Consider the following 17,128-nt stretch of genomic DNA (forward strand, 5'->3'; position numbering starts at 1 on the left):
GCAATCAGGTCTCCCCGCAGCCTTCTCTTCTCCGGGCTGAACAACCCCAACTCTCCCAGCCTGGCCTCATAAGAGAGGTGCTCCAGCCCTCAGACCATTTTAGTAGCCCTCCTCTGGCCCCGCTCCAACAGTTCCATGTCCTTCTCGTGGACAGAGCTGGACCCTACATAGCATGAGCTGATCCTTATTAGGATGAACACAAAAATATAACTGTACCCAATCACAAAATCTAATAAATGAGCATGTGGAAAAGGGACATATTAAATCCTAAAAAAATCCAGCTCATTGTGGAATGAGGTCTCTCCCTGCTGCCCCCTTAGCAGTTTGATATCAAGCACATTCCAGGAATTCAAAGAAAGTATTCAAAAAAAGTAATTTCAAATAAATGACAGTGCAAGGCTAATTGGAAAGGCACTCATTCCAATAGGTATCATTGAGAAAAAGCTTTAACTCACATATTCACCTTTAACTCAAATATTCTCCTTTTGTTTAATCACTGCAAACCTATGGCATGCATGAGTGGGAGCATTTTGTCATTGGAAAGTTCTTGCCATTATATGCCTTCAACAAATAATTATAAAGCAAAAAAATGAAGTCAAATGGTTGGTAGACACACAGATTTCAGATACACTCAATTTCCTTAATTTTTGCGAAAACTGATGACAAGCTGCAGCAGATACCCAAAATTAGTACCCAGAATGAGAAAAAAGGTTGAAATGGGAATGTAACAGATACACATTTTGTCTGATCTAGAATATACAGTGCCCTGCCAGTCAGCACTTGGGCTGGTTTTTTGCCAGCACAGTGGTTGGAAGTACTGGACAAGAAATGGCAATGCCATACAAGACAAGAGAGGATTGTCTGGCCCACTCTTTGGTAAGATGTTTCTGAACACTGAAAAAGAGCAAATACCACTCCTATCTTCAACATAGGCAACAAGGAAGATCCAGGAACTACAGGCCTGTCATTCTCACCTCAATCCCTGGGAAGATTATGGAGTAACTAATCCTGGAAACCATTTCCAAACACATGAAGGATGAGAAGATGACTGGGAGTAGTCAGAATAGATTTACAAAGGGGAAATCATGCTTAACTAACATGATAGCTTTCCACAAGATGGTAACGAGCTCTGTGGATGAGGGGAGAGCAGTGGATGTTGTTTACCTTGTTTGTAGTACAGCTTTTGACACCTGTAGCTCTGCAGAGAAAGACCTTGGGGTCCTGGTGACCATGAGCCAGAGACACACTCTTGTAGCAAAGAAGGCCAACAGGGTCCTGGACTGCATTAGGAGAAGCACTGCCAGCATGTCACGGGACGTGATACTTCCTCTCTACTCAGCACTGGTGAGGCCATACCTGTGTCCAATTCTGGGCTCCCCAGTACACGAAAGAAACGGACTTACTTTTTACAAGGAGTCATATGGAGAGAACAAGGGGTAACGGATACAAGTTACTCTTGGGGAAATTCTGACTGCACATAAGAGGAAAATTTTTCACAGTAAGAACAGTCAACCATTGGAATAATCTCCCCAGGGATGTGGTTGACTCTGCTATGCTGGACACTCTCAAGACTCAGCTGGGCAGGGGGCTGGGCCATCTTGTCTAGACTGTGCTCTTACCTAGAAAGGTTGGACCAGATGATCTTTGAGGTGGTCAAAAATCACAACAAGTTGCCTAGAGAGATTGTGGAGTCTTCATCTGTGGAGATATTAAAAACCCAACTCGACACAGCAGCCTGCAGCCTGCTCTAGCTGTTCCTGCTTGAGCAGGGGCTTGGACTAGATGATCTTAAGTGGTCCCTCCTAACCTAAACGATTCTGCAATTCTGTACCATAGCAAGGCTGCTGGACAGTCATTGAGAACATGGACGGCGAAGCCAAGTTACCACAGCAGAGATTAGGAAACAAATATCCACAGGAATCTAGATTTCATTAATTTCATTTCTCTTGGAAATGCATGATGTTTCTGCAGCCAAAGTTCAACCAATTTTGTAGCAGGCAGCAGCACCCCACACACTCTGCATTGCAAGATCAAGACATTATGCTAGAGAACAAAACTCCCCCATTACTGCAGTTGCCATGCAGAGGAATCTCCTATAGCACTGTAATACACCATCTCACACACTGAAGCCCTTATTATTTGGATCACCACGTGGGGAAGCAGGAAGGAGATTACAAAAATCCTAAAATTAAGGATAATATCTTGGCTCTATGGAAGACAACACACAGCTCCCACTGACTTCACTGAGACCAGGATTTTACCATACAGAAAGTGGTAACTTGTGCGTTCATTCTGTGCTGACACCTGATACTGTATCATGTAACTAAACCCCTAAATGGCTTTAAATGGATATGGCAAAACTGTGATATCCAGCAGCAGAGAGCCATTCCAGTGTCCTTGTCTTACTCACCTAATTGCCTCTCACTGTCGCTCTTCCATGAAAACTGACACTTGCACGAATAGAGTTGAAAGAGAGAAAACTTAGGATAGGCAATCGGAAAAGCAATCCTCATTGCTCAGTGCTCTTCTGCAGCGACGACAGTCATTTTGAAAGAGCTGCTTCTGCCATTTGTACATAAATCAGTGCCAAAGACAGCACAAACCAGGCTTCCGTTGAGAACACCCAGCTGTGGGAAGCCACACCTGGCCACTGAATGGCTACCAGCAGTGGTGGTAGCAGCAGGGCCACTCGACTGACATTTACTTAAATACCAATCTGATCTCCACACACTTTGAGGTATGCAACATGTTCTCCTCTTACTTTCTTCACAGCCCCCCCCCCAAATTATTTTTTTTTCCCCCATGCTACCTGACCTTGAAACAACCATTGCTTCTCTTTGTCTGAATGTATTCTGCTGCTCTTCTGCCAACTACAATGCATCCCCTATTCACTGAGAAAAAGGTGGACCTGAAAGAAATCTGCAGGATGTTTTCTTGTGCGTGCATGTTGTATAGAGAGTAATGTCGATTCTCTTCACAGCTTTTAAATATCCCTTCAACAATTTTGATTAATTCAAATCTTATTGCAACTCCTTTGGTCCTGAATTTTCAAAGGAAGAACTAAATGTCTTGTGCAATAAATCTAACACACACCTGGTTTTGAATCAGATTCTTTTTTTTCTTATGTGCTTCATGACTTTCCACTTTCATTATTCTCTAGAGAAAGACCTTTTGGTTGTTTCCTTAAATACCTTTAAATGATCTTTTGAATCTGTTCCATTTTGCTTCATTTATATAATTTACCCATTTTTAACATGCAATGCAGTTTGCACTTCAATATGCCCATCAAGGTGACCTCCAAAAAGGTTTCCTAAATGCTGAGGTTAGGACTTTGTCAACAGAGGCAACATCAGCACAGCTGAAGATGATGACTTGTATTGTTCTGCTTTCCTGTGGTTCAGAGTGGCAAAGTGCAGATGGCAAAAACGTCTGGCAGAGCAACAGCATCCCTGGCTTATGGCAGTGAATTGCAAAATGGTGTGAGCAAGAAAATCAAAACATGTATTGTTGTATAATAATTCAATAATCTATCACAGAAAGAACTCATTAAGAAATTGTATCAAAGACAATTAGTAGCAGGAGAAGGAGTCTAAGTGGATGACTGGGTTTCAACAAGAAGGAACGGAACCTATGCAAGAATTCTCTGTTCTCAATGATGCCTCCCCTGCAATTTAAAGGCATAGAAGAGGGCACACAAAAAAACTGCTGTACAACAAAGTGACTTAAGACTGTGCCATGCTTAAAACCATCTTTGTATACGCCTCATTCACTGCTAATGCCGGGACACTGTAGCAAATTTGTGTTATACTACCATAATCCAAACTATCAAAGGCACTGAGAGCTTCAAGTAGGAAATGTGTGCACTCAGAAATTGTAAAATAGAAAGTTCTTTCTCTGCTTCCTGTTAAGATAGATACCTTTACACAAAGTCTCTCCTCTCTCTTCCAGCTCAGTCAGTTCCTAGTCTTAAGTCAATCACTGATTTTGGTGCTCATTTGTAAAAAGATTCAGGGAGTCCAAGACCCCAGATGCTTAAAGATAATTAGTCCTTATTAAATATGATTACAGATATACCTAGTTGCTGTTTTACTGCCACGGTATTGATTATGATTGATTAGTAATCACCATCAATTATGTTGGGTTTGTAAGCTTGGGAATATATTTCAGCAGGTACAACGGCTGGTGTCTAGAATACTTGCTACACTTGAACCTCCTTTCTACACCTGAACTTCACAGCAGGGATTCAACCCACAATTAGCAGCCAGAAAGACCCCACCATCCTGCAGTGCAGCAGTGTTTGCAATGAGAAGCTACCCTAGACAGCAGATGCCTTGTATGCATCATGGAGTTTGGGTAGTATAAAGCACCTGAACATGACTGGCAGCCTTCAAGTCAACACACTCCACCCTAACAGAACCCAGAACTAGTAATGGTTTAGAGCTGCTGATCAACAGATCTGTCTGTCTTCATTTCAGGTAGGAGTCATTCTGTGTATATCATTGCTGCGTTAAATAAAAGGAAGGAGTTGAAAGAACTTGCTGCAAATTATACGTAATAAAGTGGTCTACCCACCACATTATTCTTCAATTGCAGCTGACAAATCCAAGACGAGGGCCATGGGCTATTGACCTCCTTACAGTCTGATAACACAAAAAGTCATCTTCCCTTCTCTTTTCACATATGTAAAAAATGTTAAACATTTCGTTTACTGTCACTTTCTAATGTTGTCAGAAATATATTGTGACACATCAAAAATGTTCGTAGAAAGAATAAAAAATGTGCTGTCTGTTTCAATATACTACCTCAGCCATTCCTCTGCATTTGATGTTGCCTGTATCTAAATGTCTAGTGCTTCCTTAATTATTTAATTGCCTTCCTAAAACATTATTTTCTCTTTCTGCTATTCCTCCCTTTTTCAAATAAAATTGTGTAAAACATGTACCAGCGCTCAGAAGAGATGCAAAACCGAGGGTCAGTCACCAGCTAAACCTAGTGTTGATCAGGTGTATGTAAACCAGTGACGTTCACTTGAGTTCTATCAGTACCGAATACCAGCATGTATTCAGTTCCCAGTCCACCTAGATGTTGAAATGGCTTCTTATTTCACCACAGATGAGTCACGTAAAGATGTGTCCTCTGGAATAGTAAGGTCCATTACATTCATTCAGACAGGAGAGCACTAAATATTTCCTAAGAGACACTGCACCTTCAGGACTTAGACTTCAACATCACTCCTCCCAGTCAGCAAAAGCAGAGCTGAACTACTTACCGCTTGTAATGTGCTTTAGGATGCCTGGACAGAAAGCATGCAGTTGTGCAAGGTATTTAATAACCACCAGTACTGTATTCTAGAGTTTTCCTTCAGAGAGGCTGGCTGAAGACCTGCACCACTCATTTTGTCTACTACAAAACCTGAGCCTTGAGACACAGGTATGTGAAACAATAGTAAAAGTGCTCCTGCAACAAAGATGTAGTCTGATGTGCTCCTGAGATTATGAGTTAACCTCCAATTAGGGATTACAAACCAGCAAGACGGAAGCCCAGATACATCTCTTTCTGTTGTAGGCTAACTGATCCATTGCCAAATATTTACCAGGAGATCCTCAGATGAATTTAGTGATGTCGTGAAATAAAAGATAGATCTGGCTGGCTTTCACCCAGGCAAAATGGCAGCAGCAGCTGGGTTCGATTCATCTATACAGCTTTGGGAATTAACCTCCCAGTCAGCCAGGTTGGAGGTTGGAACTGGATTTCTCCTGAGAAAAAGCGCTATTCCAAACTGTGTGGCAGGACAACACGAAAAGTATTGTACTCATTGCAGTATGAACAAAAATTCATACTGACTGGGACGAGACACCTACATTCATCTTAATTTCTGAACTCAGCCAGAATAGGAAGATACGTGGTATAAAGAGCTGACAGGCTACTCCATTATGTAATCTATACAAAGAGTATTTGTGTTAGGCATGGAGCTTAATTTAAAAAAATTTGATTTTCCTTTCCCTGCACCCATTCCCCTGCTAACACTTTATTCAAGGAATCAATTAGGCCTTGATCAACCATTGATCAAGAATTCACAGCGGGGAACCATAATGCATTTTATCTGCAGTTATCATTCCTAAATAACACCTATTTCTGAGCATGCACTTAACTCTTTTCATCAATACTTTGCTACCCTTCAACAACCCTGTTAATAGCATTTTGGAGGTGCACCTTCAATGAAATCCTCTTTTGACAAATGAATTAGTGAAACTATCGGGATTTCCTCTGGTGTGTTTGCTTTTTTCAGCCACACAGGCAAATGAATTCCACCTTCCTCACATCCTCCTGCCTAAAAAAAGGTTGAAGTCATGTGTTGGAGTTCAAGATGCTAAGTGGAAAGCTGTTAGAACAAATAGAAAAAGACAACCAATAATGCTTTAAAGCAAACATTCATTATTTTTCACTAAATTCCCTATGGAGTGAAAGATGTGATGCATCTTTACAATCTACAGAATTTTTCACTGTTGTTAGCATTTCCCTAGAAATATTCTTTTAAAGGAAAGACACAAAAGGTGCAAAGGTACTTTGACAAGACTTCAGTATATGATTAAGTCAGTCACGTGCATATAAGGATGCACTTAAGTTATGTGCTGAATAGGGACAGATTCAAACCTATGCCTGAATGGCTCTGCTGAAAAGTAGCCAAAACGAATTGGTTATAATTAAATTCTTTTGATGAAATTTCTGCAACTCCCTATTGTGTGACACCAGTACTGAAATGCTAATAAACTAGTTCAAATTAAGCTTATTACCAAGTAAAATAAACCACAGAGACACTTCTGTCTCTTCTCATTTTATATCACCATTTATATAACATTATTTTGCATTAGTGAAATAAAATACTTGACCAGGGGTAACGCATCACCCTCTCACAGAGCAGTAATTGCAGGGCATCGCAATCCAGGAGACAATCTACAGATTCCCCCGCATCCTCCTGCAATGCTACTCCTGCTTATCCGAGAATAGCCCGTAGCTACGTCAGCACTTATGCAAAACCCTAACTCCAGAACACTGCCACAGAGGTGCTACACGCTGGGAACCACTCAATGTGTGAAAAGCTCTTTTAAAACCAAAACAAATGGAGCTCTAACTGAAAAATAAAGCAGTAACACACAGGCTGCTCAGAAACCATTGCATACGCAAACCAGGACTCGCACGCTCTGAAGCATGTTATGTTAATGCAGCACATCCCTGCAGAGATACCACCGAGTTAAAAATGGCCTTGTCCTCTTGAGAGCCTTCTGCATGCTGACAAACGCAGGTACTGCCCCCACCGATACTGTCCTGAAATTCTCCCAGCCTTGCATAGCAGCAGGAACAGCTACGTTCGCTGTGGCGAAGGAGGATACAGGGAGCAAATATTTCTCCCACCACTCAAAAGTTTCAACAGTAAGAAGTTTTAAAACATGTGACGATGGGACGGTGCAGGCAAAGTCAAATGCTGATGAAAAAATAAGGCAGAAAAGGCAGGCCAATCTGACTGAAGAGTGGTGCAGAATGACCACCCTGCTGGTTTTGCAGGATTGTCCAAAGCCTGTTGTTTTCCAACAGGCAGTAATTTTCCACTTAAGACCATCTGTAAACTCCCTACAATTTGGACGATCTTGTCCTTTCACTTTAGCGTCCCTTTCTCCATTTTCAAAAAGATTCACATCTTCTCTGCGTGCGCCTTGGACAGCCCAGTGTGCTAGGCTGACTAGGAACACAAGGCATTTTCTTACTTGAGCAGACGTCCTGCTCCGCTGGAGCTCTGTCAAAGATGAACGTGGAAAATGTTTAAGCTCTCTGGACAGAAGCTCAATGAGACCAACAGTTTCTGCAGTAGGTTTGAACTAAACTTTCTGTACAAATAAATTCTTCAGTTTGATTGGGAACCCCCTCCTCATCTTGACAAGCATCGGATCATTTCTGTGAGCAACTGCTCATGAGTGCAGAAGGTGGAAGAGGTTCAGTTTTTCCACTTTGCCTTTAAAGCCAAATGTGAAAGAGGTCATGAGGACTGAGCTACACTTGAAATTATACCCACTACATTCCAGTCTGCTGTCTATAATCTATATGGGACCAGGCAAAATATCAATCAAGAATTACGATAATTTGTAAAAAGTTTTAAGAAACAAAGCAAGAAATGCATCAACCTACAGACCATATTTTTTACAAGCTAGCAGTAAAAGCTATAGAGGAACTCATTACAATTTACTGCAACATGGAAAACAAGAGCATTTTCACACATCTCATGAAAAACAGAAGTAGCCATTATTTTTCAATCCTCTACCATTCTGTGGGCCATTTTCAACACCGCTAAGCAGGCATGGAATTTAGACTGCAATTTTCACAGGGACCCCAAGTGAGTTAATGGCCTAATCTTTATTGAAAATTCTGGTCTTAACTTCGAGTTGCCAATAGCTGTAACTGCTCCCATAATCAAATATCATAGTCAGTGATTCCTTAAACTGGCTTATGTTACTCAGTTTGACATTTCAAAAAGAAAATAAAAAAAAAGAGCACATTATGGTGGTTTAGTTATGTTCTTCCATTTGTGGGCATTAAATAGCTGCACCATCGCTCTGCCCATAAATCAGAAAAAATGCAGACATCTGAACAAACAACCCTACTGAAAAAAATCATGTATTACAGCTACAAAAAAGTAAATATGGACTTTTTTTTTTCTGTGCCTCCAGGAGAATCATCACAGTAAAAATAAATACAGATGCTAAAAGCAGAAGGATTAGACAAGCTAGAACTGGTACAAGACTCTGCATTTTATTAGCATAATTTATATTCTAACAGGGTCCAATGTGGTGGTGAGAAATGCAAGGAGTATCCAGCCTCTGACAGGATAGGGACCTGCTCTTTATCACAATAAAATTAAGGTTAACCCTATCAGTACTCTATGGATCTCTCATAAATACATATCAAGCCTCACACAGAAATTATTAACTTATAAAAATGTCAAATGCCGCTCTGTATTAATGGAATCAAAATAAAACATATTGAGGAGAACATTCAAGCCATAGATGGGTGGTCATTCACATAACCATTCACATGACTCTAGTAAGGCCACTGGAGTTTGGACTGCTTCGAATGGGGGCATAAATTTAGCCAGAAAAAATAGCGTGCTTAGAGTGATAACAACCCACCTTAGTTCTCATAATCACACACAAACTGCATTCAATACCCACATCTCTTGGGCTGATATTGCTGCCCTCAAAAAAAAAAAAAAAAAAAAAAGCCCTCCCACAAACACCAGTAGGAGCTCCCAAGTCCCGCAGGTGTCCACTTTACGCTGAAGACAGCCCATGAACCAATCACTCTGCTGCTCTGGGAACAGGACAGGACAAAATAAAAGTGCTATATATTTTTCCTGACAACCACCCCATAGGAATGCATTTCCTCATTCTATTCCCATGCAGCCCGCATTTCACTTGTGCAGAACTCAAGGGATTAATATTTTGCAATGTAACCAGCCAGGACAGTTGAAGGAAGAGTGAACAAGGTGTGAGCTCAGGCCCTGCCAAAGAGATCCACTGTGCAGCTCCAAGAAGCAAGGCATCACCCCTTTTCCTTCCTATACTATGTATTCCTGAGCCTTTTCCAAGACTCCATCTCTTTACAACATCAGTCCACACAGCCAGCTCAGAGAAAGAGCTGTAAAGTCCAGGGCAGATTTATCTCATGAGATCAAGACAAACATTTCTCCATCAAGAAAAGGCAAGATGACATTCTAGGGTGTGGGGGCAAGTTGGCTGCTTAAAAGCTCAGAGAGGCTGCTGCCAAGTCACTAGAATAAGAGGCAGAGGCAATTTTTGGTCTTCTCCCAAGCTGATGAATGAGAACAGGTCAGTCTAGGCTGCCTTGAGTCCCAGCAGCCTGTCCTGTTCACCTCCACAGCTGCATGCTCTTCCACAGCAAAAGTATAAAAGCACTATACCAAAAACCAATCTGTGAATGGCTGTAAAGAAATCTTGTCTTCATGCTTTTCAATAATCAACATACTACTAAAGCAACAGTCCCAGCAACGGATACAGAGAGACTGCTTCACAGCTCGAGAGCCCGTGTGTTGTGTCCACGTGCACCTGGATGCTCACCCACCCTGTGGCTGATATTGCGGTGCAAGCACCAGCTTGCTACTGTGCAGAAGGAACAAAATGGACATCATTCACCGGACAAGAGCTATTAAGTCAGCTGCAATCCCCAGCCCTGCCGTCGGCACAGCTCCATCTCTCAGATCCCTTGCCATCAGCCGAAACAGTGTGAGCTCTAAATTTAGAATCGTCCCCAGCTGCCTGCAGAGTCTTGGGCAACTCTCTCAGTTCCTGCCTCTCCACCTAGACAAGGTAATAACACTGCCCTGCTTCACGGACAGAGGAGAGCATTGATTAAACCCTGTAGCAAGGGACAAAGTATCCACTCCAAAGTATTTCCACCTGACAAAGTAAGAGTCAGTGAAAACTGCCAGGGTATCCATTTTTCAACCTCTTCTCAAGCCAGGAACAGAAAATAACAATGGCCCCCATCTTATCCTGGGAAGAATTTTACATGTACATACACCCCTAATTAATAGAAGGCTACCACGTACTTGAAAAACCTTCTGATTTTGCATATATATATAGCTGATTTTATATACATTAATATATATTTTTTATATATATGAATGAATGATACAGGAGCCCTCAAAGTCTTAATCTGCAGAGTCCTCTTCTGCTTTTGTACACAAAATTCATGTTCCTTTCCTCTGATGTGCAAGTGTTAGCGTAGATCGTTCCTTCACCGCTTATTCAAGGAACTGCACTAACTGAATTACCGTGGCGGACTTGTCTGGGGTAGCTGCGTCCCTTTGCCAGTACATGTGGCAATGCTGTTCTTCACATCAGGAAAGCCAGTGCACAAATTCTACGGATGCTGAAAAAAAACCCACTAGTTTTAGGCTGCTGCTGTTTTATTTATTCTGTAGGCAGGACTGTAAGTTTAACACAAACTATTGATTTCTTCAGTATAAGACCATGGATTTAAAGCCAGGCAGGAACTTTAAAGCCTCAAATTTGATCATCTGCAATACACAGACTACAGCAATTTCTTAACTCAGTAAAACCGCATTTGAAGTGGAGCCCATATCTTAGACTCTGTTTTGATCTTACAGACAACTGTAGTGTACCTCCTGCATCAATCTACAGTACATGGCTCAGAGGAAGGTCAAATTTCCTGGTTTTTTAGTAAGAACAACTAAAAACCAACAGGCTGAAGCAGAAAGGGAATCCTTCCTGACACTTTTCCGCTATTTTTACCGCTGAAGAGTGAAGACCAACATTCTCTGACAGACTTGTCAACATACCAGCGCTGATTGCTTTATGAATAAAAATGTTTCATTGGGTTTTTTTCCTTCCTCCCTCCATACCCACACATTTACTGAAAGATCAGCCTCAACAACAGGGAATTCCACAAGATGATGATGTGGAGCATAAGAAACATTTATCTTTTAAACCTACTCCTTAATATTTTCACGTATTTCTTCTGTGTTCAGGACAGGTCTTTAGTAAGTCATTATTTTAGAAACTGTTATTTCTCTGCTTCAGATCTCTTAAGCAGAGGATGTCCTTCCTTTCCCAAACTGAACCAGGGTAGCCTCCATAATCCCTCTTCATGACTGCTCTCCCCCACCTTTCCAGCACTTATAATCATTTCTGTTGCCCTTCACTGAAATGAAGTAACCAAAACTCAATATTAAATTCACAATGAGGCGAGTCCATCAATTTATACAATGACATGATAATATTTTCTAACTGATTCCCTTTCTAAATAGATGCCAAGTGTTGTATTTGGGTTTTGGAGGCTGATTGAATATTAAGTAGATGCCTTTATTAAGATGTCATGTATGAAGTTTAGATCTTTCTCCCAAGAGGTTACAAGTAATTCAGAATCCAATAACGCATACAAGTAATTTTAAATTGCCCCTTCTCCTTTAATTACCTTGCAAGTTAATTCCATGTTCCAGCTACCGCATGCTGTCCAGCAACCTACCTCTGTTCAGTCCTTCAGAAGTGCACCTGACAATCACCCACAGTGTTCATTAATTAATTCAGAGCCTTCTAGAAAGTACTGTTGACATCTTATCCACTCCTCGTACAGGTTGTTGCTAAACATGCTGAATATAACTAGATCTACTGTTAATCTTATTTGGCTATTTTGTGTAGTTATTTTTAATTTTTATTTATTTTTTTGCTGTTTTATCTTTCCATTACAGAAGCAGCTGTTTATTGGTCTGATGACTGTTAATTCATGGCAAAATTTTGTCACCCTGTGATTTCCAAGTTCCCTTAAGTCTTCAACTGTAAGAGACTGTGTTTGACAATTTTGACTGAATAGGCAGGTTATGCACAATTATGCCCTTGTTTTGGATTTATTCCTGTAAGTTTGTCTTGTTTTTTTTTTTTAAGAAAAATTATTTTAAGGAAAAAGATAATTCAGATAGGCAATCTTGCCCTTACAATAGAAATGCCAAGTAAACACAGGAACAAAAGTAAAACATAAGTAAAATTTGAAACCACAAACAAAAGCTTTGTTTATTAAACTTTTATACCTTTACCTTGTCTTTCCACTAGAGCCTAAGTACACATGTGCTGCAAGAAGCAACTTGGAAAGATAATGACTTATGTGCCTTTGCATGGGCTAAGGACACCCTCTTTGTAACATTAATGTGGCTCGTCATTAGAAACTCTCTTAATTCTGATGGGTGTCTCTTCCTACATGTTCCTAGTAAGGCTCATTGGCTTCTTTGCTTTTTTTGTGGGGGCTTTTGGTGTGTGGTTTGTTTTTTTTTTAAATGGCAGAGGCACTTGGCAATATCTGTGACCTTGAGTTGTACACATGAGCAAGCAAGAGAGCCTCGTCCTGCAAGGCTGTTTATGCATTCTGAGAGAGCTCCTCCTGAGAGGGGTGTCTCAAGGAAGACAGAAGCATGATGTGCATACCAAGCCAAGTGTTTCATGATTTATTTATTGGGAAAAGGGGCATAAAAATTTGCTGAAGGGGAAAGAAAAATGAAGAATCTGACTTACCTTGTCACTGTAGACGAAGAACAGAATCACAACAGTAAGCTCCAACAGAAATATAATTAACAGCATGATAAAAAACTGTCAAAAGAAGAAGGGACAGGGGAGAAAACAAAAAGCAAAAACCATCAACATCTATTTCAGCTTATTCTGGATGCACAATAAATACATTTAGCAGATCATGCAGAATGGGGGAGTGGGAGTCATACAGGCAGCAAGATTCAAAGCTGCTGTGTTACAGCAGAACAGAAGGCACGCGACATGCAGCAACTGAAAAAGCAGGTAAAGGACTAGTCATGAAACACAGCATTATCCAGGCATACGTATGGGTCATTTATATCACTGATTTCAGTAGGACAGCATAAAACCCACAAAGATCTGCCCCCTGCGCAGGCCAGTGCTCTATTTGACGCAGTAACCCTTGAGGATTCTTCCCACACTAGGTTTTCGTTATTTTTTTCCCCATCAGACCTTTCCAACTAATAAGATATGAACGAAATCCCCAGCTTAGACTTCCCATTGCAAGAGAAGGTAGCCTGGACCATAAACCATAAAGTCATAGCTCCTTTCACAGGGATTTGTGGGAGAACTGAAAGGCACACCAGAAAGCTTGTATACCAAGTTAGCTTTACAAGCAGTTCCGTGCAGCTACACAAATCATCCATGGGTTTCAACTGAAAGGGGCTGTCTTGTACTGAAGACATTAAAGTAAAGTCAGTTCATCTCTTTTTCTTTTCATAAGCCATGGAACTGTCTAAATCCCAGCAGTCAAAAGCTTAAAGGAGTGGATAAAAAACTTTTAACACAAGGATTAACAACATGCAACACTACAGGTTTGGGGAAGAGTGGCTGGAAAGCTGCTTGGCACAGATGGATCTGGGGGTGTTGGTCAACAGCCACCTGAATATGAGCCAGCAGTGTGCCCAGATAGCCAAGAAGGCCAACAGCATCCTGGCTTGTATCAGGAATAGTATGGTCAGCAGGAGTAGGGAAGTGATTATCCCCCTGTACTTGGCACTGGTGAGGCCGCACATTGAATGCTGTGTTCAGTTTTGGGCCCCTCACTACAAGAAAGACACTGAGATGCTGGAGTGTGTCCAAAGAAGGGCAACCAAGCTGGTGAGGGGTCTGGAGCACAAGTCTTATGAGGAACGGCTGAGGGAACTGGGGTTGTTTAGGCTGGAGAAAAGAGGCTGAGGGGAGACCTTATCGCTCTCTACAACCACCTGACAGGAGGCTGTAGCCACGTGGGGGTTGGTCTCTTCTCCCAAGAAACAAGTGATAGGATGAGAGGAAACGGCCTCAAGTTGTGCAAGGGGAGATTTAGATTGGATATTAGTAAAAATGTCTTCACCAAAAGGATTGTCAAAGCATTGCAACGGGCTTCCCAGGGAAGTGGTTGAGTCCCCATCCCTGGAGGTATTTAAAAGACAGGTAGATGAGGTACTTAGGGACATGGTTTAGCAGTGGACTTGGCAGTGTTGGGTTTATGGTTGAACTTGATGATCTTAAAGGTCTTTTCCAACCTAAACGATTCTATGATTCTATGATTTCAAGCAGATTCTCTAAATCCCTCAGCTCTGATCATCTTCAGCAAGAGGAACTGTCGGCAATGCCAAACACTTCTGAAAAGCCTATCTGCTGCTTTTTGTTAAGATGCTGGATGGGTCTGCGGCACAGGTCTGCAGCAACATCAACACAGTGGTTGCACTGACTTTAAAACAAGCGCTATTAGACCATTAAATGAAACTGAGTTTTGCAAAGACAGGTAAAGGAAAGAGAGCAATTTTGGAAACTTTTTAGGCTCAGGCAAAGGTCCTGCTCCCTATAACATGAACTCCATACACTTAGCAGCCTGCAAGGCTGGAATTCTAATAATGAGCAGCACTGACTTAATTGAAATCCTATCCCCAAGAGGGAAAAACCAGTTACGGTCTCTTCAGCTTCAACCACAAGACTGCAAACTTATGAAAGTTTAATAGCTACAAAGCCTTATCAGAGCTTCTTCACTGCCTGGTAAGTCAAAACCAAACCTTTGAACCTATGGATTTCTGTGACTGAATGGAGGGCAAAAGGTCAAGAAGAAGAAAATACCTTTCTCCACTAGTACAATTACACTGTCTACAGAACTCATTGCATTTTGCCCCATGAGTCTTAAATTAAAGTTTATTTTCAAATCTTCATCACTAGTCTCTTCACACGTGCCTGACCCTAATACTGGATCTTATTACTGCCCAGTTTTGAATCACAGAACTCATTCACACTTGTGATCCAAGCTGATTTCCATATCATTACCATCCAACACTGACCTTCCATATGGCTTTGCAAACCAGCCTTGGTGAAGCTGGCTTATTTTTTATGTTTACAATTTTAGTCTGCTGCACAGTATTAATTGAAAGCATGTAACTCTCTGTAAAGATGCACAGACACTTATTATATTTTCTTTGGCTGTGGTATACGTTTTTGCTCGGCCATAAAGCATGGCTTTTCCAAAATGTGCATGCAAACACCACTGCCTCCCTGTGAAATCCACTGGCACAGCCTGGATGACATTAGGCAATTTCTAGAACACAGGAAGGACTCGTACCCATTACAGCAATCAGCATTTCCTACCACAGGACCCCAATTTCGTCAGCTTCTAATTTTGCCAAACCTTAATTGTCTATGCTTATATATTCTGAGCTTGTTTCTGTCTAAAGGATAAAAGCTTTTGGAAGAACTTCAAAAATAGCACTTTAGTTACTTCTAAGAATGAAGCAGGGTAAAGTATGTTATTCTGCTCAGGTTAAATTTTTGGTAGCTTAATTTGAAATTCTGTCATGCTCTGGTGTTTAGAGCAGAGACCTGAAACAAAGTGCAACCCCATTTCAGGCACGTGCCTTTTGTCTTCCCCAGCTATGAGTGGATTTCTCTGCAAAAGTTATTAGCCTTCAAAAAATGCATTGCACACATCCAGCAGAGAGGGCTCAGCAGCTAAAACCTTCAAAGCCTACAAGCACAAAAAGCCTGCTCGCATCCTTCCCACAGTTCACACGTGACCAGACAAGTCACAAACCATCCCACAGAGCATCCTCCTCTGGCACCCACACGTGTATGCAATGCCTTTCTGCCATCCCCTTGGAGCCGATGGGCCTCCAGTCCCACTTCATAAGAACCGAGTAAAATTCAGGGACACATTTTTCCTGTGCTCTGAAGAAAGCTTTCCTCCCTTCCCTGCACTCACCAGCACAGAGACAGTACAGATGAAGCCAGAAAATCACTTTGCAGGAGAAAGGGGAGCCTGAGGAACAACATTTTTAACAACAGATGGGGAATGGTTTGGTTTAGGACACAACCTGGCTACCAATTTTAGAGAAGTGACCTACTGGCAGTAGCCAACTGGGGCAGGAGATGCCAGAGAAAAAGGCAAAGCCTGCACAATGGCAGGGGATGCCTGCACACGTGGATACCCAGGAGGAGCAACACATTTGAGAGGATGGCAGCCTGCGGAGGACCTCGCGCTGGAGCCATGGAAAAAAAAAAGAGCAAGGAACAAAGAGTGGAAGAAAAAGGAAAGCACCCCACACCGACCCCCACGACTGAGTGTAACGTGCAGGGAGCGGACCGGAGACTGGCAGGGGGAGAGGAAAGGTGTCTGGAGGGAAGTCGAGGTGTTTTCTCAAGCGTGTAATTGTTTGTCATTATTTCTCAATGCCAGAATTAGTAATTAAAAGTTTATCTTAATTGGCAATAAATTAAGTGAAATGTCATGACTCAAGACCATTTTCCCCTGCAACACCCAAGTCATACACCTCTGCTAAACCCCTCCGTCTTAGCACCAGAGCAGGCAGCTGCTGTTGCCAGCTGTGTTGCTATGTCCAGCAGCAGAAGCCCATGGGCTGGATCTGCTGGCAAGACCATGATGGTTCTCCTGCCTTCTTCTGTTCATACTAGAGAAATAGGTATGACATTGACATTGTAAAAGATGCTAAATTTCCTCAAAATTTAGGAAATCTCAGAATCAAAGTTCTCTCAGTGATGGTTATGCACCACGTCCAAGT

General features: G+C 41.7%; 1 protein-coding gene across 1 annotated transcript in view; it reads right to left on the reverse strand.

Moving 5' to 3' along the window:
• The window catches only part of TSPAN4 (tetraspanin 4), a 213,459-nt gene that overhangs the window by 42,873 nt on the left and 153,458 nt on the right, over window positions 1-17,128 (reverse strand). Inside the window, exon 3 of the mRNA XM_009639649.2 lies at window positions 13,095-13,169. Coding sequence (XP_009637944.1) covers window positions 13,095-13,169 — 75 coding nt within the window. The remainder of the gene's footprint in view (window positions 1-13,094; window positions 13,170-17,128) is intronic.

Source organism: Egretta garzetta, unplaced genomic scaffold (assembly GCF_000687185.1).
Source record: "Egretta garzetta isolate BGI_Z169 unplaced genomic scaffold, ASM68718v1 scaffold650, whole genome shotgun sequence".
NCBI lineage: Eukaryota > Metazoa > Chordata > Aves > Pelecaniformes > Ardeidae > Egretta > Egretta garzetta.